General features: G+C 40.4%; 1 protein-coding gene across 2 annotated transcripts in view; it reads left to right on the forward strand.

The window, feature by feature from the left end:
* The window catches only part of mfsd3 (major facilitator superfamily domain containing 3), a 26,918-nt gene extending 8,268 nt beyond the window's left edge, over nt 1–18,650 (forward strand). For both annotated transcript variants that reach the window (XM_005729476.2, XM_005729477.2), the window contains exons 3-6: nt 5,729–5,876; nt 11,787–11,887; nt 14,499–14,608; nt 18,355–18,650. In XM_005729476.2, coding sequence (XP_005729533.1) covers nt 5,729–5,876; nt 11,787–11,887; nt 14,499–14,608; nt 18,355–18,552 — 557 coding nt within the window. In that variant the 3' untranslated portion in view covers nt 18,553–18,650. The remainder of the gene's footprint in view (nt 1–5,728; nt 5,877–11,786; nt 11,888–14,498; nt 14,609–18,354) is intronic.
* The last annotated feature ends 4,504 nt before the right edge of the window (nt 18,651–23,154 follow it).

Consider the following 23,154-nt stretch of genomic DNA (forward strand, 5'->3'; position numbering starts at 1 on the left):
CCCCCACAGAGGGACAAAAGGACCCCCTGATGATCCTCTAATCGCCTGAGCCAAGGTGTGAAACTGGGTGTGGGTCCCAATCAGCCAGAGTTTCGGGTGTGTTCATTGTGAAACCTGGCCCCACCTTATCTCCACCATTTGACCTTAGAACTGAAGAAGCTTCTCGGATGAGAGGTGAAACGTCTTCAAGCAACTTAAAGAAGTCCAGACGCTTTCCTTTGCAAGCTCCTTTGACTTCCATGAGGTTCCTTTACATCAGTTCATTAAATATCGGATAAGCTGTAATTTGATCCATAGGAAAACACATTTAGCTAAGTCACGATACTACGAGTGCACGTGGCTAAACAAAAGAGTGTTTGGACATCAGTGTGGGTATAAGGCGAACTGATTTATTAGATACGATATGTATGTGAATGTGTTAAAGACACTAAAAGTCAGCTTTCTATCCTTGGAATACAGATGCTTTAGTGTGTATGAATAGATAAATATAGAGGAAGTTAAAATCTGATTGTGTGTCCATATAAGCACTTTTTGCTCTACAAGTGTGCCTGTGCCACCTTTTATTTATAATAAGTAGAATTTTTAAATACTAAATAAATACATCAGAGCAGCAATTTGCAGTCCACCACTTGTCAAACAGAGGCCCTGTATGCTTGACAAGTGTGAACCCTGGTGACTTTCTCCAGGAAACAGCTCAGGTGTAAGGATGGATGGATGAACAGTAGAAGTGAAGCTTTGTTCCTGCTTTTAACTTTAGCATTTCCTGCTCAAAAGATGGCTTTGAGGATATATGAATTTAGGAAACATAATATGAGAAACTGCAGCAGTGTACTGTGATACAGCTCATTGGCACCATCAACTAATGCCTCCAGGATAACCACAAAGTTGCATCAATGCCTCAGCAATTTAAAAAATATATAAGGTTTGCAAGGAAAGAATTTAATGCAGCACTGCTGCATTAGATTTAGCTAGCAGATTTAGAGAAAAACTTGGAGAGAGAGTGGGGGTTATTTTCCAGAGGGAAAAGGAAGGCCTGCAGGAAGGGAGGCTGAAGGAGGGGATGAATTAATGAACAACCGCCACATGGTGCCCTGAGAAACGGAGAGCAAAATGGAAAGAGAAATAAACACATTTATCCATGGGTGCATGATCATTTTAGACATTTAAAGATATAAATCCTCCTTTTTACCACATGAACCACAGGTATTTATGATTGATTTGCCTTAATGAACTGAAATCAACATGAGCTGCCTTTATTAATTGACAACTATTGAGGATATTCCCCTGATTGCTTGAAATGCTTTAAAAACCTAAATGGAAACTGTGCAGCTGCCTTAAGATGGAAAGGATGTGCATAGTAATACTGCACTAAGAAAATAAACACAAGTGACAAGCATAAGCAGCCCAGTAATGTAGCAGGTTTGAATTGGAGTGATGATGTATCGTTCAGTGTTCGTGAGACCTACGGGCCATGGGGAACATCTGCATCGATCTGCAGGGACTTGTTTGTGTCAATAGCCTAATATACACAGGATTATATGTAATTGTGTTCAGAGAGGGTTCTGTTTACTCTTCTGTCCTGAGGGAACCCAAAGAGCTGAAGGTGTGTGTGTTTATACCTATGTTTGTGTGTGTGAGTGTGTGAGAGAGTGTGTGTAGTGCTTTGCTGAGACATGTAGTATGTATGAACCTGTCTCCTTTTACCTTGCTTTCACCAGGGAGTGATAAAGGGTCACTAAATGTTGACTGTGTGTCCTCGGTGATCTCTCCTGGACCTGCTCTGCCAGCTCTTTTGTTTAAGGTGCAGCATGAATGTCAGCATTTCACCCCAATGTCCTCGTTGACCTTTTCCCCTCATCTCAAGCTTATCTGTCTGTGATCCCTATACATATAACCAGTTATCCCCCGTCTGCTGCAAACATGCTTATACAGGCAACCGAGAGGCTTAACTCTTTCCCCCATAAAGGCGACATTTGATGACCTGCCCTATATCCTTAATGACGCTTTTTTGATATTTCTGTATATCTCAATAAATACGTGGTTTAATGACCAATAGTTTTCAGGTTTTTCCAAGGCTAGCCGATGCACTTCTCATGGTCACACAGTCATTTTCTATAAGCAGGCCTGACATCTGACAGAAACCTCTCAGTTCAGAAGAGAGCTTCAAAGGTTATTCCTAGTAGACTTTTAAGGGGGTAAAGAGTTAAGGAAAAGTTGACCAGTTCAGTGAGAAAATCTCTGTTATGCATATTTTGGGCCCACTTGTCCTGCTTGATCTGATCACTTTTATCCTATGATGGCATGTTTTTGTCATCTGTTCTCCATCCATAGGGCACGTGGGTTCACTGAATGGTTTTGATATCTATCAGAATGATATGAGTCATCAGTGTCATCGATCAATGCCAGGTTTTGTATTTTTGTTATTCGTTTGTGCACTGGCACTTGCTAGCCACCCACCCTGATTCATACTGTGTGCCCTAAAAAAACAACAGTGTTACTGCTCCTGATGAAAGAGAGGAAAAGACACACCGGGGAGCTTATTTCCCACTTCCAGCACAAAGAGAAATAACAAAGTATACCAGCAGGAGAGCTTTGTTGTCTGCTGTAATTAACAGAAGTGGACAGATATCAGCTGGACAGCTAAAACAGTATTATGTCATAACATTTGCCTGGCTCTTTTTGATTTCTTCCAACTTCTTTATGTATGTTTAAAGTAGCTCATCTGTCTGTCCTGTACTCTTCACCTACAGTTTTTCTCTCACGGCCACTCACACCAAGAGCTAAAAAGTTGAGGAGACATGATAAACTGTCATATGAATGTAATATTGATGGTAATAATTTCATGCTTTGATGAGAAAACAAAACATTCTCTTGGTTGTCAAGAGATCGTCGCTTATCCCAGAGATCATTGTCCATCTGCACCACCCTACTATAGGGCACTTTTTAAATTAGTAGAATAAACAGAGCTTCCTTCATGCTGTCACTTATAATGTTAAATAATGCTGTCTTTCTGCTCTCTCTGTAAACACTTTTCTTTGAGCCTGCCATTCCTCCTCTGTTTCCTCTTCACTAACCTCCTAACATTGTCTCTGTTCATCTGCCCCTCCTCCTCTTCCTCTGTCTCTAGCAGTCTCCATCCCTGTCCTATCTCTCCAGTCATGTTTAACTCATATCATTTTATGTATTTTATGATTGTTGTCTCTTGCACCACATCACTTTTGCCCCTGCTTTTCTTGCCCTTTTCACCTATTTCTTTCTTCGTCCTTTTTTTCTTTTTTTTTGTGTTCCTGTTTTCTCTTAGTTTTTCACCTTTTCTTTATTTCTCCCTCATCACTTTCTTCTTCTCTTGCCATCTCTCTCCTTCAGTCTTGTTCCATTCGTTCTGATTTTCCCTCCACTCTGTTTAATCTTAGCGGATGTTTAATGAAATCCCTGCTGAAATGGACAATTGTTGCTTTGAGAATATTTATAGAAAGGAATAATCAGCCTTGTTTTGTGTGTGTGTGTGTGTGTGCGTGCCTGCATGTTACCACCCCTTCCCCCCTTTAAAGAAATAATTAGTTGAAGGCAGGACTGTGAAAGCTCTGAGCTTTGAGCTGAACAACAGACAGACAGGCACAGGAGCGCAGAACCATGGGTAAACAACTCTGGCATCATGGGTACTGCTGCTGCCAGTGTTTACTTTATTATGACTAACATGGTTATTGCTCAGTTGATACAACTCAGAACAGTTCAGCACAGAGGATGACAGATTAAAATGTGAGTAATGCACAGACATCACCCACGGAGTGCATGGACTGAAAGGATTTTACTGTTTTCTGTAGAAATTTGCTGCTATACGTTTAAGTTGCGCTTGACCGCTGAAAAAAATGTGCCATACTGTAATAAACAATAAATTCCTGTGTCACTGTTTATGAGTGTAATCTCTATAAGATACCGATGATCAAAACTAATATGATCTCCAGTGTTTTGTTTTTTTTCCTCACAAGGTGCATTAAAGTTCAAGGATTTTAATGTCTGCAGCATCGTTGTTACCACTCATTTACTCAGATTTTCCCTTTTTGCCACCGTTTAATTGCTTTGACTGCAGTAAAATATGGCTTGGGTTTTCTTTGTTTGTTTGGGGGGTTTTTTGTTTTGTTTTTTACAACCAGCACTCAAAAATATTTACTTTATCAGGATGTAGAAAAAGGGAAAGCATCATGTCTTTACATTTGTGTGGCGGGAACCCAAAAACATTCTGCTCTGAATCTGAATTTGCTCCTTGAAGAATTGTCAAAATTGTTCTGAATCCATTCTATAATTAGTCAAACTTTTTTAGATTTATTGTAAAAATAGTTTTGAAATAGTGAGACATTGATTAATTTTTAGTGATGCATCAGTGTAATATTATTTTTCCTTAATTATTATTATTATTTATGCACAAGTTCTGGATATCCCTTGTGAAATTTAAACTTCTGGTTTTATGTGTTGTTAGTACATGTGACTTATTCATTTCAAGTTAGCAATATAAATCAACCACTATTAAAATCTGCACATTTTATGGGGTTTCCCTCCTTTGTGTGATGTAAGAAACCTTTTTAGATTTGCTGCAGTGGCAGTTCTTGGGTCATTCTGCATATTTTCTGAAGCACTAAACAACAAATATTTTACAGTCAAACACTTTTGTTTTAGAAGTAATCCTTTCTGACTAAATGACCTTTCAGGACAAGCTCGAACATGGTCATTCCCATCTCTGATAACCATATGCAAATTTCCAGCAGTAAAATATGAGTGACAGAGGAGGGAGACGTGGAGAATCCACGTTTCCTTCCCCGAATTTCCGCAGGCTTGTCACACCGCTGTTTCGGCAGTGACACTCTAATTCCGCTGCTGCACTCCCTACCTAGCTCCTCGGCTTTCTCTTATTATTTTTTTCATTTCAGTCTGTTTCATCTGTCTTTTTTCCCCCCCCTCGTTCTCTATTTTTGTTTGTCTCCTGGCTGACTGAGTGAGTGAGTCGTCGGTTGTGTTGTGTCGTATTTGACAGCAGTCTGGGAGCCAAGCTGTCACTCATACAGCTCCTTGGTCCCACTGTCTTTCTGAAGTCAGTCTCCATTAATATAATAATGGCGTATAGTCGGCACCACTGAATATTTTACTGTAATGTTCAGCAGAACATTACCCCCACACTCAATACCACACAGAGAAAGTCTTACTGCCTGACAGAAACTTTTTATTTTGACTGAAAGGTCTTTGTGCGGTCTGTTTCATCTGTGGAAGTTTCTGTGTTTTTGTTGTGTTTTCCTTTTTGTGCTTTAGGAAAAGTGCTAGGCCCCCGTTTGATAAAGTGACTGATGGTATTCTTTTTCTTGTCAGGCATCTATTATTGACACTTTCCAGGAATAGGCCTGGGTGCGCCACATGTTCCGCATTTGATTCTGCAGTCGTCATCCCAGGAAAACCATGTTTTATTTTTCAGTGTTGCAGGCTAAACAGTTTGATACAGCACCCTCATAATATTTGACTGTGATTGGAATAGGCATGTGTATTCAGAAAGTGTCTCTTATATTTACCGTTGGTGAAAATAGCAATGCTTAGTCAGATGTATACGGTAGATAATGCGTCTTTTACTCATTGTATCCTACAACCCCTATACCACCATCCTGACCCTTCACCCATTTTAATTCATCATTCATTTGGACTTCTTCTTCTTGTCCACCTCTGTCTACTATCACTGTGTATGCAGGTGAGCAGGGTGCAGTAACCATGTTTCCTCTGTTCCTGTTGGATCACCACATGACTGCCAGGGAGCTCGGCTTCTGGAACGGCGTCATCGCCATGGGTTTCTCCATCTGCGGATCGTCCCTGGGAGGCCTGCTGCTCGCTCAGTTTAGGTAGCCTTCATCAGCACCATCATTTATCACTGGTTTCACCATGGCCTTTCTGTGGCAGAAATATTTTGTGACTCTTTTAAGTGGTCTCACTTTGCAAAACCCTTCAATTTAAGCGGCGTCTTTGGGGGGTGTTTGCCCTTGAAAAATGTGTAAAATGCCTGTGAAAAACTTTAAATTGCATGTTACTAACTCCACATTCTTCATGAAACTGTGTAATAGTCACCTGGGCTTGAAACTAAGATATTTAATCATGAACTAACCTGGCAGGTAGTTTTCTTCAGTTAATCGATTATTTAATATCAAGTGCTAAAGAGTACTGAAAAAAGTCCATCACCATCAATCCAAGAAGACATTGCAAAATCACTTTCTTATAGGGCTATTCATTTCTGTTATATAGTACTGTGCACTTTTTAAAGTGGTCTTGAACAATAGTTCTTTGGGTTTTCTGAAGGTCTATAAAATGTTTCTTGGGACATTGACTGCTTTGTCATTCATTTTCGGTCTAGTCCTTGAACCTGACCATTTTCAGAGTATGTTGTTGGGGTTTCTTATTTTTGTTTAGTTGTTTTTGTTAAGCCACATAACACTGTCCCCTGAATCATTCATACATAAAAAGACTCCTTACTCAAGAGATGAACCTGTAATTTTTCTATACATAACAGACAACTGTAGCAAAGAACCAATTTTAAATTGTAGCTTTAGGTACTTTGTTACAAGCAGGCTGTACCAAAAACACATAATTTTTACCCATTTCTTTCGTTGAATCCAAGAATAAACTGCAGAGATAATAGTTTGATAGGCACCAACAAGGCTATTCTGTTGTTTCAAAAATTGGAGGTGAAGATTTGATTTACTCTCTAAACAAAAATCTTAAACTATTACTAATGTAGTCAGAAAATACACAAAAACCACTATAGATTCAAGTTTAAATTGCATAAAAGAGTTTATTGAAAAGCATTTCCAATAAACCCAAAGCTCAGACAAAAAAGAGACAAAAATGCCCTGGGGGATGCAAACAGTAGACAAACAAAATCAAACCCTATTAAAGACAGACACACCGGGCGGTAGGAGGGGGGGTCTTAATTTATAGAGAATGGCCTACTGTGCCCTCCCCCTCCTGCCTCCATTCTAGCAGGTATTCAGCTCTAATAAAATGGTACTCTCTCGTTTGTAGTTTATTACTTTTAGCTAGGTCAGACTTCAACGTCATACTATTTGTCAAAACATTCCCCTTTGAAGAACCCATTCCCTTTTGATGTAGCCATGTGTTCTCATGATCACCATCCGATGAGCCCAGGTGTTAGTCTTGTTGGATGGGTTTCACATCTGGTGTCCAAGCATAACGCACACACAAAACAATCACCTCTTTAGTGCAGATACTTGAGCACAACATTGTGCTCTGAACACTATGTATGTTGTGAGATAAGTACAGTACTTCTAAGCAACTGGGCCATTATATGGAAACTAAAATAAAGTGTCCTATAGTGCTAATCTTTTATAATACTCCAGTATTTATTAGCATTTATTGTAAATTTATAATGACTTTGAGTATTTCCAGTGTTAATTACTTTTTAGTGTTTACTTCAGTAAAACTGAGACAAAATAATAGTCCAGTAAACACACTGATTAACTAAGGATGATGAAATAAACAGTAGTAATACTTTTCACAGTATGCAGTGTTGCATAGGCCAGAGTGGTTTCATAACGTGAAATATCAAACAATTCTCAAAGAGCTATTAGCCTTAAAAACTGTGCTTTGTGTGTATGTAGTGAGTCCTTAAAAATTTGAGGAAACTGGTGAAAAAGTTCACTTCACTTGTTTCACCTACTGTTCACTGAAGCTTTATCAGAAAGGGTCTAAGTGGAAGAGTGGCTGTCAAGAAATTACTTACCCACCATTATTTTCGTCTGTGATTTTGTGTGCACTGACTGTCTCCTTTACTTCTCTATCTCATGTTTTAAGCCTCGTATCACTCTTTATATGGTTTGCAGTAATTTAAGTAAACACTGCCTTGTTTGAGAGCATGGGAACCCCCTCTCTGGAGCGTGGACATGAGCAGCAAATCCATCAGACAAACACTGATGTGTGCAAAGACACAATGCAAACACACACACAAGGACCCCTCAAGTTTGACACAATATCCACCTAGTTTTTTTAATTGTCACCTTTACAGATAGGTATAAGATGGTAGACTTTCTGCTACAGGTGACAGACAGGTACCTGTTAGAACATTCAATTGTAAATTACAACAGTTTGAGATGAATAAACATTGTCAGGGGTGGGATTACATCAGGGATCTGCTCTGAGCCCTTACTTGTTTCCAATAGTGATGAATAGGTTAACAGAGGAGTCAGGAAGGAAGACTGTGCGCTATGGTCTTTATAGATGGTAATGGTGATCTGTAGTTAAAGTAGGGAAGAGGTGGAAGATAGACTTCAGAGGTAAAAGTATGCTCTGGAGAAAAGAAGAATGAAAGTCAGAAGCAAGACAGAATGCTTATGGAATGGAGAAGGGTAGTAAAGGAGTTTGAATACCTGGAATCAACCGTCCAAAGCAATGGACAGTAGTTCACAAGAGAGGTAAAGAAGAGAGTGCAGGAAAGGTGGGGTGGGTGGAGACGAGTGTTAGTGGTGATGTATGACAGAAGGAAAGTGGCAAGTGAAGGTTTGCAAGATGTTAGCAAGACCATCTATGATGGTGACACTAACAAAAAGAAAGGTGGTAGAGTTGAAGATACTCAGCTTTTCACCGGGAGTGACCAGAATGGATAGGATTAGAAACAAGTACATCAGAGGGACAGCTTAGATGCAGTTTGGAGACAAAAAGGGGCAAGATGGTTTAGGCATGTATAGAGTACAGATACTGGATAAGATTAAGTTGCCTGGCAGGAGGAAAAGAGGAAGACCACAGAGAAGATTTGTGGCTGTGGTGAAGGAGGACATGTGGAGGGTTGGTGTGACAGAAGAGGATGCTAGGAATGGGGTGAGATCAGGTGAGATGGAGGAAGATGATCCATTCTGGTGACTCTTGAAGGGAGGAGCCAAAAAAGTAATTTATAAAACTTTTTAAAGATTTGTAAAGTTATGAGATTTGTTAATTACTGTTTATACCAAAAACCTTTTCAGGAAAAACAAACAAACCTGTCAATCTTACAATAATAAAAAAAGACAAATTTCCATAGACTCTGGTGTATTTGAATAAACATCTTTTGTGTTAATAATATGATTTTTAAACATTTTCCATGTTAAATACAGATGACATAAAATTGTGCCATTTGCACCTGACCACAGTTATGTAAGATTATTCGATCTGCCTATAGAATCACTTTGTAGGACGGCCCTGCCTATGGCCATTGTGATGCGATGGGAACTGTGACTAACAACAATACCTGGACAGAGGATATTATGTTAGTTCCCACTCCATGCAGTGATGTAGTCTTAATATAAATCCTTATTCTTGCTATTAATTCACATCTTTGCTGATTAGAACATTCTGCACCTATATGCATAAAGTAATTAGCATATGTTAGATGTACATGGTATAATGACGAGCTAATGGATAAGCAAAGTCTCTGTTGCCCTGTTTTGTTATCTGTGTCAGTGCTGTATGAGTGTGTTTGCTTGCCTGTTTGTTGACATGTATCAGTTGCCATGTGCTCTCTCTTATGTCAGTCTGTTTGTCCTTTTTCTTCCACTTGGATTCCAGGCTTTCTCCACTTGTCAGGTGACACTAGCAAGCACAAAGAAAGCCTCCAAAGGCAAAAATTTCTTCTTTTTTTTTTTTTTAGGGAAAGTGCTTTCAAAAGATGTCTCCATTTCACACCTATGTAACTTGTAAAGGCGGTAAAATCTTCACACCCTCACAACACAGAGAATACTCTCTAAATGTGTTATTTTGCACAAGATAGACAGATTTAGCCTGGAAATTATACCTTTAAATTTGTACAAGCCATCAATTTCATTACCAATCTTTTTTTCGTTTTGCAAGGTTTTGCACTGACCCAAAATATACTTAGTAAGTATTCTTGGTGATGTTTTAGGCTTAAAACCATTGTACAATAAAATTCAAAGACTGTACATTGGGAAATAAATCACTGGCTTCATCCAGTCTCAAACTGTCTTCCCCTGAAATGTATAGTAGTAATTTATTTGAACTGTGTGAAGCTCTGGGTTTGAGCGTGGGGGTTGCACATTCTCCCTGTGCCTGTGTGGGTTCTTTGCAGGTACTGTGGTTCTAGTTTTGTCTCATCCGACCAAATCTGGGTTGTCCTTGACATGCTTCACTCTGGCTTGAAAGTGTGTCTTCTGCAAAAGTGATGTTTTTACTGGATTCTCACAGTCCATTCCTGTACAGGTGGAGTGAATATTTCGTATAATCATCTCCTGTTTTGTGAGAATCAAGAATTCTTTTTCTCAAGTATGAACTGTTTTTCTTTTATTTTTGGTATGATGCTTTCTCCTGTGACTGCTGAAGATAACCCCTTAGTTTTAACTTGATTTTACAAGCTGTGAGAATTAAAAAGTGAAATCACATCATTGCACAGCAGTGGTTTGTGCCTGTGGGTCTGTTATGACAAATGTGTAGTAGATTCAGTGTTAAAACTAGTTTCTGATTGTACGTACACTCAGCTCCTCCACTTGGTTACTACTTCTCATCACCTGCACGTACACACACATACGCACACACAGAAAGGGCTGTTAGTTAGGCTGGGCTGTTGTTCCTCCTCTAAAAGCTCCGTTGGAAGGTATATCCTCACTACCATCAGAAACGGCTGAGTGGTCAGTGAGTGACCCCCTTTACAACTGCCCCTGGCAACCTGAGAACGTAGTTATTCTTATCTGGGCCTGGCCCGTGTGAGGTGGCAGCCAGGGAGGTTTCTTTTTCTCACACACACACATCCCTCAGCATCTCTTGAGAGCGCATGATATGAAAGGCTGTCATTGAGAAGGGAGGCAAAGGAGCAACAGAGAGAAGAATGTCTTTAGCATGTGAATGATGCAGGATTGGTTTTCCAGTAGAGAGGTAAGGAAACGCTGGGTGCAGGGGGAAGAGAGAGCCAGATAAAGATACAGGGAAGAGTGAAAGAAGAAAGAGGGGGGGTCTTGAACAGAAATAAAAATACATTAAATTTAAAAGAGTTTATGGCATCAACTTGGGTTTTAGGTTTTGAGATGTTTTGAAACGCACAGGTTTTAATCCATTAATCATGTAATCAAATAACTTATCAATATAGTCGATAGCTCCGCTGGAAAATATAATCACGACAGCCCTGGTACAGATCTATTTAGGAACCATTATTTCTCCTCGTTTCCTGTCACATTTATACTGGCAGACATGTTTAAAGAGTCTGTCTGAATATGAAAGATAAATTCAGATTTTCTTACCTAACTAAATCAGATAACCTGTCTTGTGTGTCCCTTTCTTTCTCACAACCTTTTTTTAAAACACATAAATAATTACATGCAAAAAAAACCCATAAACAAACACACACAGTCCCTTGAGTGGCAGGTATCCTCTGAGTGATTGGCATTGTTAATCCCTGATGTCACACAACAGTGTGAGTGCGTGTGTGTGTTTTTATGTATGTTAACAGTGATTAATTATCTTTCTCATGCTGGGGATCTCCTTAGGTTATTGATTACGTCATGAACCAGACCCACAGGGGGATGATTTTCTTGCACTAACAGGGAATCAATTAGTGTCTGGGGACTTGTTTACTTATGCACGTGCACGTATGTAACTGTGTGCGCGCGTGCGTCTGTGAAATGCGAAGAAACAAACAAAGTGTCTCTAAATTTAATGATATTAGCTCGGAGTGGCTTTCATCAGGTATCACACTGCTCATCAATACACTTAAAAGTTAGTTAACAGCTCTTTGATGATCTTCTTGTTTGCTGGTTTTTCCTCAGCATCGGGGCCCTGATGCGGCGCGTGTTTGTGTTGCGAACAATCAGCATGGTCTTCCAGAGTTCTCTGCTCACTGTCCTCGAACCATCACCGCTCATGAAAGGTGAGAAGCAAACCCACAATAAGACAATGGTCACAAAGTAAATGATTTCAAAATATTTTAACAAATGCTACAATTCTGGATTATTTAGTCCGGTTTATGTTTGGTGCTCTGATGTAAATATGACAGAAGCGGGCAATGAAAACAAAGAGCTACATGTTTGGTCATCATGTCAATGAGCATATATGCAGTAATCAAATAAACAAGTGTTAATACTCACTGACCCATATTAACCTAGAATCTTTATATTCTTTGTTTTAAAAATTGTGAATGGCAGTGAATAATATCACACACACACCAAACACAGTGAAGCTACAAAGCCTAACAGTGGCCACAGTTACAGTTTTATCAGCAGGGAATGAAGTCAGCAAAAATAATGCTGTTCAGTACTTATGGCAGGCTCAGCAAGACACAAGCAATGATAGTCCCCAGGTTTACTGCAATGCTATTGTTTTATGGTATTTCTGCTAGTGCATTTAGGTTCTGGATATGTGTAAAATGAGTGTTAGTTCTGTGGTTAAGCAGCTGATATTTATTTATTTATTTATTTGTTTCTTTGTTTGTTTATAGTGACAGTGACAGGAAAGTAACTTGATATTGAGGTTAAGTAAGACTTCGGTAGCAGGGTTTTACATTAGACATTTGTTGTGACAGGATAAGATGTAAATCTTTCAGTAGATTCATTCAGATTTAATGCATTTCCATGTGCACTTGAAGCTGACCTGTAGTCATTGGCCTAACACGTCATCGCTCCAGTCGGATATATAACAAGAGACGTTTAGAAGTAGGGCTTCCAAAACCTTCTTCTTTAAACTGGCAATTTGTATAGTGTGTGGTAGGAGTGACAGGTGGGTCTGAAGTGAGGGGTGCGATTACATCAGGGATGGGCCCTGAACCCCTTCTTGTTTCCAGTGGTGATGGACAGGCTAACAGATGAAGTTAGCTGGAGCCTATGGAGAGACTGTGATGTCTCCAAATAACATTGTGCTCTGTAGTGAAAGTAGAGAGCTGATGGATGAGAGCCTGGTTAGGTGGAAGTGTGCTCTGAAGAGAACAGAAGTGAAAGTCAGCAAAAGTAAGACAGAATACATGTGTATGAATAAGAGAGAGAGACAGGTATAATGATTTTAAATATCTCAAGTCAACCCTCCAAAGCAACAGACAGTACAGAAGAAAGGTGAACAAGAGGGTGCAGGCAGGTTGGAGTGGATGGGGGAAAGTGTCAGGGGTGATTTGTGACAGGTGAGTGCAGCAAGAGGGAAAGGAAAGGCTTGCAACTTGGTAGTGAGTCCTTTTATGATGTGTAGTTTGGAGATGGCGGCCCTGACAGAAAGACAGGTGCCAGGTGCTTAGTGACCAGGATGGACAAGATTAGAAATGAGGATATCAGAGAGACAAGGGTGAGATGGTTTTGGCATGTGCAGAGGAGGGATAGTGGGATTATTGGACAAAGGATGCTGAACATGAAGCTGCCAGGCGGGAAGAAAAGAGATTCGTGATGTAGTGAAGGAGGACATGCAGAGTGTTGGAGTGACGGAAAAGAATGCAAGGGGTTAGATGGAGGCGAACAATCCTATTGGGATCCCTTAATGGGAGCAACTAAAATAGGAAGATTGGGGAAAAGAGAGTTGTTGAAATCATGAATGACTACAATATAAAATGTTTGAGATTTTGAACACTTTTTGTGTCAGCTGTATGACAAGTGAAGAACCCTTAGAAGGAAAAGTGGGTCAAGTTTGAAAGGTCAAACTTTGGATGTAAAGCCTGGTACTAATGTCACTGGCAGTTTCAAATGCTGTTAGACCTTGTGTTAACCAGTGGCCTATAGTTCAAGCTTTCAGTCTTAATGCATGATGTGGAGGACGTCTGTAGGAGAGGTCTCCCTCCAGACAGTTATTCATTCATTAATGTCTGAATGACACATCTGATTGCGCTGAACAGCCGGTCGGGATTCACATTCACACCATTCATCTCCTCCTGAGCCCGTCTCTTACCCTATCAAGCTTCTCCAACTCAAAGTAGAGGCATCTCCCGCCTCCATTTTAAACCCAGAACAAAGATTTCAGGAAAACTTGACTAAAAACCCTCAAAACAGAAAAAAACCATTCAGTTTCAGATTTTTCAATATTACATGATAACCCTCCGCTTCCCGTTCTTCCAGTCTGATCAGTCGGTGTATCTTTTTGACTCCACCAGTCTTATGTCGCTGACTGAAGAGTCTTGCTCGGCAAAAACTCTGGCGGCTTGAGTGAATAATTCAGTGTTAGTGGGAGCAGAGACAGATAGGCTCTGTGGTTCCTCTGTTTCCCCACTAACACTGCTCTGCCACTTCCCCTCAGAGGATACACTACATGTGTTTTGGGGACTGGGACTGAGGGGGGGGAGCTGCACTTCAGCAGATTACCGTTTCTCGCTGCTTTGTCTCTCTGCTTTCACTTTAACATAGAATTGTAAAGTGAGTAGTGTAGCAGAGAAAACGACGTGTAAAGCTGCAAGCTTTCTGCCTGCTTTCAGAAAAGGAACTGCTGGGTTTTCTGTTGTCTTATTGTAGTTAGACTCAGATGCGTCAAGGCTGGTTTTGATCCATTTTACTTGCGTGTGTGTGCTTTCTCAGGTATGGCAGTCTTGAGCATGAGTGTTCAACACTTCCTGGGTGGTCTCATCACCACGCTCACCTTCACTACCATGATGCATTGCACTCAGAGGGCCGAGGAAAGCATTCAGGTAAAAAGGAGTTCTGTCCATTCCCGCCAACAAGCTCATTAACTAGCCCAGGGCTGCTTTCATGTACAAGTTTTGCTCTGTTGTCATCATCTTTTTTAATGTTTATTGCGTTGTGCTTTACTGTTAGGTCTCCTGTGGCTCAACAAGCCAACAATACAGTCTTTTCATTGTTTTCACCCTCTGTCTCCCCCCCCAACCAACCACCTCTGTTTAGGTTAAATTATGTAATGTTAGCTCATTTCCTTTGGTTGTCAAAGTGATGCTGGAGAGGGAAATCTTTCAGCATTAAGTGCCATACCTTTTGTCACCTGTACCTGTCAGTTTTCATCAGCTGTTTCCACCTGGAAAATGTCAAGTTTCAGCAGCCCCAGTTTCCTTGCATTGCTGGCCCCCTTGCTGACATTGTCCCTCCTACTGCCTGTCTCTTTGTCATTCTCTAGTCTTTTAAACGCTCTCTTTTCCAACTCTGAATTTTTTCCTCTCCTTGCTCATTTTCTCCTCTTTGACATAACTCCTTTTGTCCCCGTCGTATCTGGGCCAGCGTTGCCTGGAGGTGATCGTTTTTCACACAGCCATTCAGACGTCACTCAGTCAATCTCTGAAGGTGACAAATTATCATTTAAATTGCTGTCAGTCCTAAAGTGAAAAAGAAAGATGAAGGGGAAAAAAATCACAAGCTGAAGCACAGACACCAGGATCCAGTTATGAAATTAAACTTAATGAAAGGAGAGAGAACAAGTACAGCATTTCACAAGGAGAGCAGAGGTTAATCTGAGAGATTCTCATGACACAGACTGGCTGTTTTTCTTTGTAGTGTCGGTGTGGGATTTTGGTCTGTGTGTACATACATGAGAGGAGAGCATTAGCTCACCTGCGCTTGGTGTGTAAATGTGTGCGTTACTGAAGGTAGTGCTATCCAGTAACAGAAAACTGATACTGTGAGTGCTTGTTAACGATCCCCAGGAGAAAGAAACCGAATCCGTTAAACAAGTTGCTCAGAATAAAGGCACTTCACTTAACTGTGGTTACACAGGCTCTCAGAGCGCTCTACCTCAGCCTGCAGACCACAGACCCCACTCACCACTCATCAGATTCTGATATGATTTTCAGTCTTTGTTTTTTTCCAGTGAGAAATGCCCTCAGCTGATTTAGTGAGCATGGTCCATTCTCCAAAATCTAAAAAAAACCCCCATAAATAAGAAAAGAAAAGACTGTAGTGAACTGCAGAGTAGAGTAGGGCGATATGGGCAAAAATATTTATCACGATATATATTTGAAAATTTGCGATAACGATATAACTGACGATATAATTGATGCGAGACAAAATACAACTCCACAACATTACTAGCGCAAAAAGACAACCTTCCATTTATTTTCACTTAAACAAGAAGCTGGTTTTTATGTACATTAAAGCTTTATAAAAATGTAACAGTGCAAATGCAAATTCCTTGCTGAAAGTTTAACCAAAAGGCATTTCTAGTAGGAATGGGCTGACATATCCTGAGCATAACCATGTATAATATCCACTGAAGTTAAAAAGAGGTGCTTTGCAACATTAAACTGTAGTGTGCAGTACGTATTTTTCGGACCATAAGGTGCACGGGATTATAAGGCACATTAAGCGAAACAAAGCAGTCAGATAAATCAAACTTTATTAAACTCATTCTTCTTGCTTCCTCCACTTCTGTACCATTGATTCATTAATGTTGAATTCTTTGGCAACCGCTCTATTCCCATGTTGTTGCAGTATAACTAACCTCGTATTGTGGATGGATTATCTCAGTTGTTCTCCTGACTGAAGTTTGGGCCGTTTACAGCATCCTGCCATGCGATTGCATTTGTCTCTAACTATCAGGAACCTTCACGTTAACTTTTATAAGTGGAAAAGTGTTAGTGTTCGTCCTCCAGCTTCACTGTTTATGTTATGCTAACATAGCTGTGTCGCTAGCGATCACGTAGCACATCATTATATACCAGCTAGCCCAACTTCAGTAACCCTACAAACGTCACTGCTGTTTAGTTTCCTGTCTTCATTTATGTTGGAAGTGAAAGCAGAGCTGTACGTTTGAATTTTTTCAGAAATCAGTCAGAACATGCTATATCATGCTTAGGTAACTAGCGAAACTAGCGAGCTAACTTCTGCTAGCTTCCTGCTAACTTCTAACTCCATTAAATGTAATAAGTTTTGTTTTCATGGATGCCTGGAAGTTAAACTTCATAGTTACACCTGGTAAAGCAGCAATGCTGATCGTTTTATTAAAGATGAAAGAATTTAGACAGTTTTTAACTCCCAGTGATGCTGCAGTGTTCGTTTGACCTGAAATATACGGAGTTTAGGACCCAGATTACTCCCAGATTTAAGAGCATCTTAGTCCGACAAATACGACAATAACGACGGCCGCTTGCATGTTCTGCAAAAAAATGTGCTTTGTCGTGTATCTGACAGACAAACACCAAACCAGTTCCACATCACTGAAGTTGCACCATTTTTACAAACCAATTCTGGTTCATCTGTTTCACTCAACAATCTGCCATGTGTGTATGAAAACAAAGGCACTGCGCATGCGCATTTTACTCATATTCTGTCGCGATATTTCATTTTCCTATCATTGCCTAACATTATACCGGTATTACCGTGAACGGTATAATATGGCCCAGCCCTACTGCAGAGAATATTAAATGTTTTTGCTTTAACAAAAAACAGAAATCAAAGTGATCCCAGTTAAGGGTTAATCTGCTGATAAATTATTGGACTAACTGTCATGGCTCTGTTCCTACAGTAATACAAATAATATGCAGGAAACACTTAAGTCACTTAGTAAGAAACACTTACGAGTATTTCTTGCAGCACGGGACATTTAAGGGATTGTAATGTTACCCTTGTTTATCTCGTTGACAGTGTGCAAACAAAAGCACAATTCTGAACCCGACAAAGTTGTAAAAACGTCCTATAAAGTTAAGTGTGGTATCTTTTTCCTCTTGTAACACAAAAACTAATTTGTAGATAAAATATTTCTTTGTCAGATAAGATAAGATTTCTTTATTAGCCCCAGAGTTGGGAAATTCACAATTAACAGTGCAGGCTTCTTGTAAATGTATTCTGATTATAGGACTCGAAGCATTTGTTCTAATGAATTCTGCTTTTCTTAATTTTAATTAATGTGCTCAGGTAATGGTCTAGGTGTCACTAGAGTTCCATGTTTGTCAGAGCTACCTGCTGCTCTTGGGCAGAGGGAGGAGGCTTGGGGAGATTAGGTAATCTCTTTCCTTCTTGTTCTCCCTCTCTCACTCCGCTCTTGAAAGCCTAAGGCTGAGATCAGATAGCCTGCTTCACTTGGCCTCTTTCCATCATCTCAGGCCATGATCTCACGCTTTCTCTTCCAGTATTCCAGCATTTTGGATTTTTCTCTTCTTTTGCAGTTTGTTTTTCCCAGAAGTTTTCAGATCAAATCTCTCGCCCTGTTTCTCCCTGTAGTGGTTAATTGTGTTAACCATGTTAATGCCTAAGAGACAGAAGGTGATAAGCTGTGCTGGTGGATAGGATGAAGTCTCACGTTTTTTGTTTTCTTTTTTGTAACTGTGTTGCACTCTACTCCCAATACTGCTATCTCTTTTTACTCACAATGTGTCTTTCTTTCCCAAACTCTCCATTTCCCCTTCTCTCCTCTCACTTCCTTCTACTTTACCTTCCCCTTTTAATCTCTTTTCCCCTCATCCTACCTCTCGGCTGCCAATTCTCCCTGTAGGCGACCCACTACAGTTTCTTGGCTACTCTCGAGGTGCTGGGGAAGCTGATGTTCAGCGCTCTGGCCGGAGGCTTGGTGGATTGGTTTGGTTTCCAAGTTGCCTTCCTCTTCTTCCTCACCCTCTCTGCCGGAACGGCCCTGCACGTGTGGACAGCTACCTTCACCGGTGCTCTTAGGGAACACCAGCAGCCCAAATGAGATCAGGGTGAAACATCCTGGCTTAGGTGCTGAAACAGTGGTGAAATAATTTGAGTATTTGGACTCATTAAAAAGCTCTTGAATCCTGTTAAATGTAACTCACATGACTTCAGAAACTCATTTCAGTTTACGAGATCTTGAATAAGTTTATCTCAGCCATTTTTAATGGAAAATCAGCCATGCTATTTAAGTACTCTGTCACAGAGTTTTTTTCTTGTTGAGTGTTTTCTTAATTGCACATCATGTCCCTGGCAGATTTGCGATATTTTATTTTTGCATATATAAAGTCTTAAAAATACTGGAGTACGGCGAGGCTTGCAGATACTGGGTAGGTAAGGATTAGTGTGTAGAGTTTTCTGAAGGGAGGATGATGAGGTGTGGATAATGTTGGGCAGTTTGGAGTCTAAAAGAATCACTTGGAATCAAAGGGAAAAAAAATCAAAGCCTTTTATAAAATCATCTGAGCTATTTTAATATTGTCATAAGACAGCAATAAGAGCTGTAGCCAAAAGCAATATTGCTTCTTTGTTATGCTTGTTCGGTCATAATGAACTGTATGTAAATTTGTTAATCATTCTCCTGGGTTGTATGGTTTACAGCTGTAAATGGGAAAAAAAATTGCTACCTCGTATCAACGCTGTATGGTACGATGCACAGGAGGCAAATACAGAGTAGCCAGACTGAGTAGAGCGGCAACACATACAACATGCTATCTAACAATTAACCAATGTAGAGTCATATTTACTGGGACTTTCTCATTAAAAAAAAAAAGAATTAAGAGTTACAGATTTAGTATTTACAGTCAGGGTCGTATATTATGGGGAAATAATGAGGACCATACAGCTCATGTAGCCCAGGAACGTGGATAAACTGTTTGTTACATGGCTGTAATACCCAAACACTTAATATTTTATCGTTTATTTATCCTAAAACTTGGGAAAATACTGTGTCACAGCAGCCAAAACATTAAGCACAACATAGCTTAAATAAAGTAGAATAGCTCTGTGAATAGCACAGTAAGGTAAAATGTTAAATTAAAGCTGAAAGTCTAAATTCAAATCAAATCTGTACTGCTTCGTTAAAAAAAAAAAATCCATTTGTGGACTTTTAGAGTAAAACTGCAAACAAACAACAAAGGGCGTCTCTGTCCAAACACAAGCCGACTGGACTGGACCTGACTGTATTCTGTTTCATTTCTTTGCAGAGTACAATACTCCTTAATACTTCTTTTCTTTTGTTACCAAATACATTCATCCTTCACTTGGCTTCTTGTAGGAAACCTCAGCCTTACACACTGCATGGTGCCATCTCGTCTCACCTTTGAATCGAACTTGTTATTAAAGAAAACTTGAATGACCAACATCACTGGGAAACTGCAGTTCTTGACAACATTGTACTTTTTTTGTGTTTTTTCATGTTAAAAAAATATCAAATGCACAATATTACACGCTCTATATGCTGTAACTCTTTATGGTACTGTATCCTATAAAAAATAATTTTCTCCAGTTATAATATATGAATGAAACAGCAATGTAGAATGTTTTTCTTACAAGGCTCGGTGAGAATAAAAGTAAAATCCTTCACATAGCTGAATGTAATAATAGAAATTAAGTCTTAAAATTCATTGTTGGACAACGATGGACTGGTTTTAAATAAAGGCAGTAACCTCAGCACGTTTATCTTAATAAAAAAAGACTGCTTTCACTCACATGGCACATAAAGGGATGCCATAGCACATCTGTACTCTTTTATCCATGTAGCCAGGTCCGATGACTTGTGGTACGTATAAGCAAAGCATATCTCTTGTCTCTCAGCTACTGTGTTTCCTGAGATTTGCACAAAAATAAAGCTGCTGAGTAAAACGTTGAGTCTATTTTTGTCTTCCTGTTATTGAATTTTATCACGTTTTTATTCTAGAAAAAAAAGGTCCTATGTGGTCTTTGAGGGTACACCTGCCTTTGAAAATCCACTTTTGACTTGTGGCAACCCTGAAAACCACACTGGCTCTCTGTTGTGTCCTAGCTAAGGGCTACAGAAGTCAATAGGCCCCATGTCACATGATCCCCAACCCCATACAGCTTTAATGACACAACAAATGCTATGAAGGAGGATTAAACCAGCTTACATGGCACCTGAATACACCTCCACTTTACACTTCTTCACCCACTGTCGTCATCTGGGCATTTTGTTGTCTTGCGGGATAAAGGGGAGAGTTTCAAGTGAGCCTTATATGTATCTGTTTAGTTTGGTCTCCATAAGCCTTTCCAAAGTTTGCACTTCTCTCCATAAAACAATCCCTTCTTTCCTTTAATTTTTCCTCAGAGATCACTGTAAATGATTTCGTATGAAGAAAGAGGTTTGAAACAACTGCAGGCAAATAATTTGTGAGCTCTATTTTAAAGCCTGTGCAGATGAGAGTAAAGAAAGGTAAGGAAGTGGTCTTGATCCAGCAGTGCTGATGAGAGTGAGACCTCCTACTGCAGTTGCCAGATTGCCACAAACCTCCCTGTGGTGAGAGTGAGCATCTGAGGGCTGACCTCCCTGCCACAGTTGCCCATTGTAGTGACAGACTGGTGGTTTTGATGTGCGTGTTGGTGCACATGTTAACTCCTAACTTATAAAAATCCTGGGAATTGCATAAGAGCTGTTGCCAACTCGACGACAAGATGGCTCAATTCATCAGGCATTTGCTGCACACACAGAGCTGTACCTATTCTTTGAATCAGCAGTGCTTTGTGTTAGTCCATGTGTGGATTTTGTTGAGCTGTTATCACCAGAGATGCATTCCCTATATGGGAAGGTAAGGGTGTTTTGTTTTGTTTTTTTCCCTTTGCTTTTTATCAGCTGCGATTGTGTTTCGTTCATTAACAATTGGGTTGGGGCACAAGTCTGGTCACATCACCAACTTTATACCTGTATCACACAGGAGGCACAGCAAAAGGAGATGCCCCATTCACGCTGTGCCAAGCCTGATCAGCTAATCACAGTGTCACAAGACTCGCCACAATGACACCGAGACAATAGGAAACACGGAAATAATAAGGCGGATTTTATGCGCTGCCTAGAACGGAGAGAGTTCGCTGACAGTCACATCTCCTGCCTGGTAGAGTTACCTCTGGGGAGAGAGGGAGGGAGGCAGAGAATGCAACATGTTTTAATCTCGGCAAACAAAGGTGTTGTATCGCTTTTTTCTCCCTCGCTTTTGTGTCCGAGTGCTTCGGGGGGAGAGAGGTGTTGGCTTTTGGTGCTGCTTTTGTCCTGCGGTTGGCAGAATGGTCTTCTGGGAAACCTGAGTGGGCAGGTGGAGGAGCGATCAGCAGCATCAAGTGTCACAGTGTTTCCTCCACCGGTGTTTACTTTTTGTTTATTTGGAGAAAGAGAGTCACGGACACCTCTCTCTCCCTCTCTGTCTCCTTCTCCTCTCACTTCCAAGCTCATCTCTCCTTCCCACCGCTTTGTCTTTAGTCTTTGTATTCCTCTTCTGCCATCTCGACTAACTTCACTCTAGGACATTTTTTGATGGGATACACAAAGATTTCAGACACTTCCTGTTACCTGAAATAACCAAAGAAAGATTAGGGAAATAAATACCATCTGACCATTCAAAATGCATCTAATGTTGATGGTATAACCAAAATGTCAGCATATTAGTCTTCAAGGTATTATATGTGTTACAGAATACTATGTTTGCCTTCTGTCCCCAAGCATTTATAGGCAAGCTTTTATTCTAATGGTTATGAATGCGAAGGCCAGTTACTGTCCTGTTGGAGTACTTTAAAAACATATCATATTATCATATGGATATCTGTACTAATGGAAATTAAACTTATCAACCCAAACAATCAGTGTGAAAAATTATGTGGGAAATTTCATGCAGCAGTTCAAAATGATACTCAGTTTGTATGCCCCCTCATGCTTGAATGCATGCCTAACAAAGTCTGAGCATGACCCTAATGAGACGACGGATGGTGTCCTGGGTGATCTCCTCTCAGGTCCGGACCAGATCATCACTCCTGGACAGTCTGATGTGCAACCTGGAGGCACTGGATGGATCAAAACATAATGTCCCGGAGGTGTTTTGTTGGATTTAGGTCAGGTGAGCAAGGGGACCATTCTGTGATATCAAATCCTTCATCCCCCAGGAACTGCCTGTGTATTCTCGCCACATGAGGCCATACATTGTTGTGCACCAAGAGGAACCCAGGGCTCACTGCACCAGTGTAGGGTCTGACAGTGGGTCCAAGGATTTCATCCTGATACCTGATGGCAGTCATGGTGCTGTTACCTAACCTATAGAGGTCTGTGTGGCCCTCCATGGACATACCTCTCCAGATCCTCACTGACCCAACACCCAGGGCTGAACAATGATACAGGCAGCATAACGTTCTCGACAGCTTCTTCAGACACTTTGGCATCTGTCACACGCTAGGTTTGACTTGCTTACATCGGTTAAATGCATAAGGTGCCAGTAGTGGACCTGCCAATTGTGGTATTCTATGGCAAATACCAGTCGGGCTCTACGTTGTCAGGCAGCGAGCACAGGGACCACTAAAATATGTCGGGCCTTCTTGCCAATCTGAGGTGCTTAGCAGGCTCTGGCAG

This window comes from Pundamilia nyererei, unplaced genomic scaffold (genome assembly GCF_000239375.1).
Source record: "Pundamilia nyererei isolate P.nyererei 1_Seehausen unplaced genomic scaffold, PunNye1.0 scaffold00033, whole genome shotgun sequence".
Taxonomy (NCBI): domain Eukaryota; kingdom Metazoa; phylum Chordata; class Actinopteri; order Cichliformes; family Cichlidae; genus Pundamilia; species Pundamilia nyererei.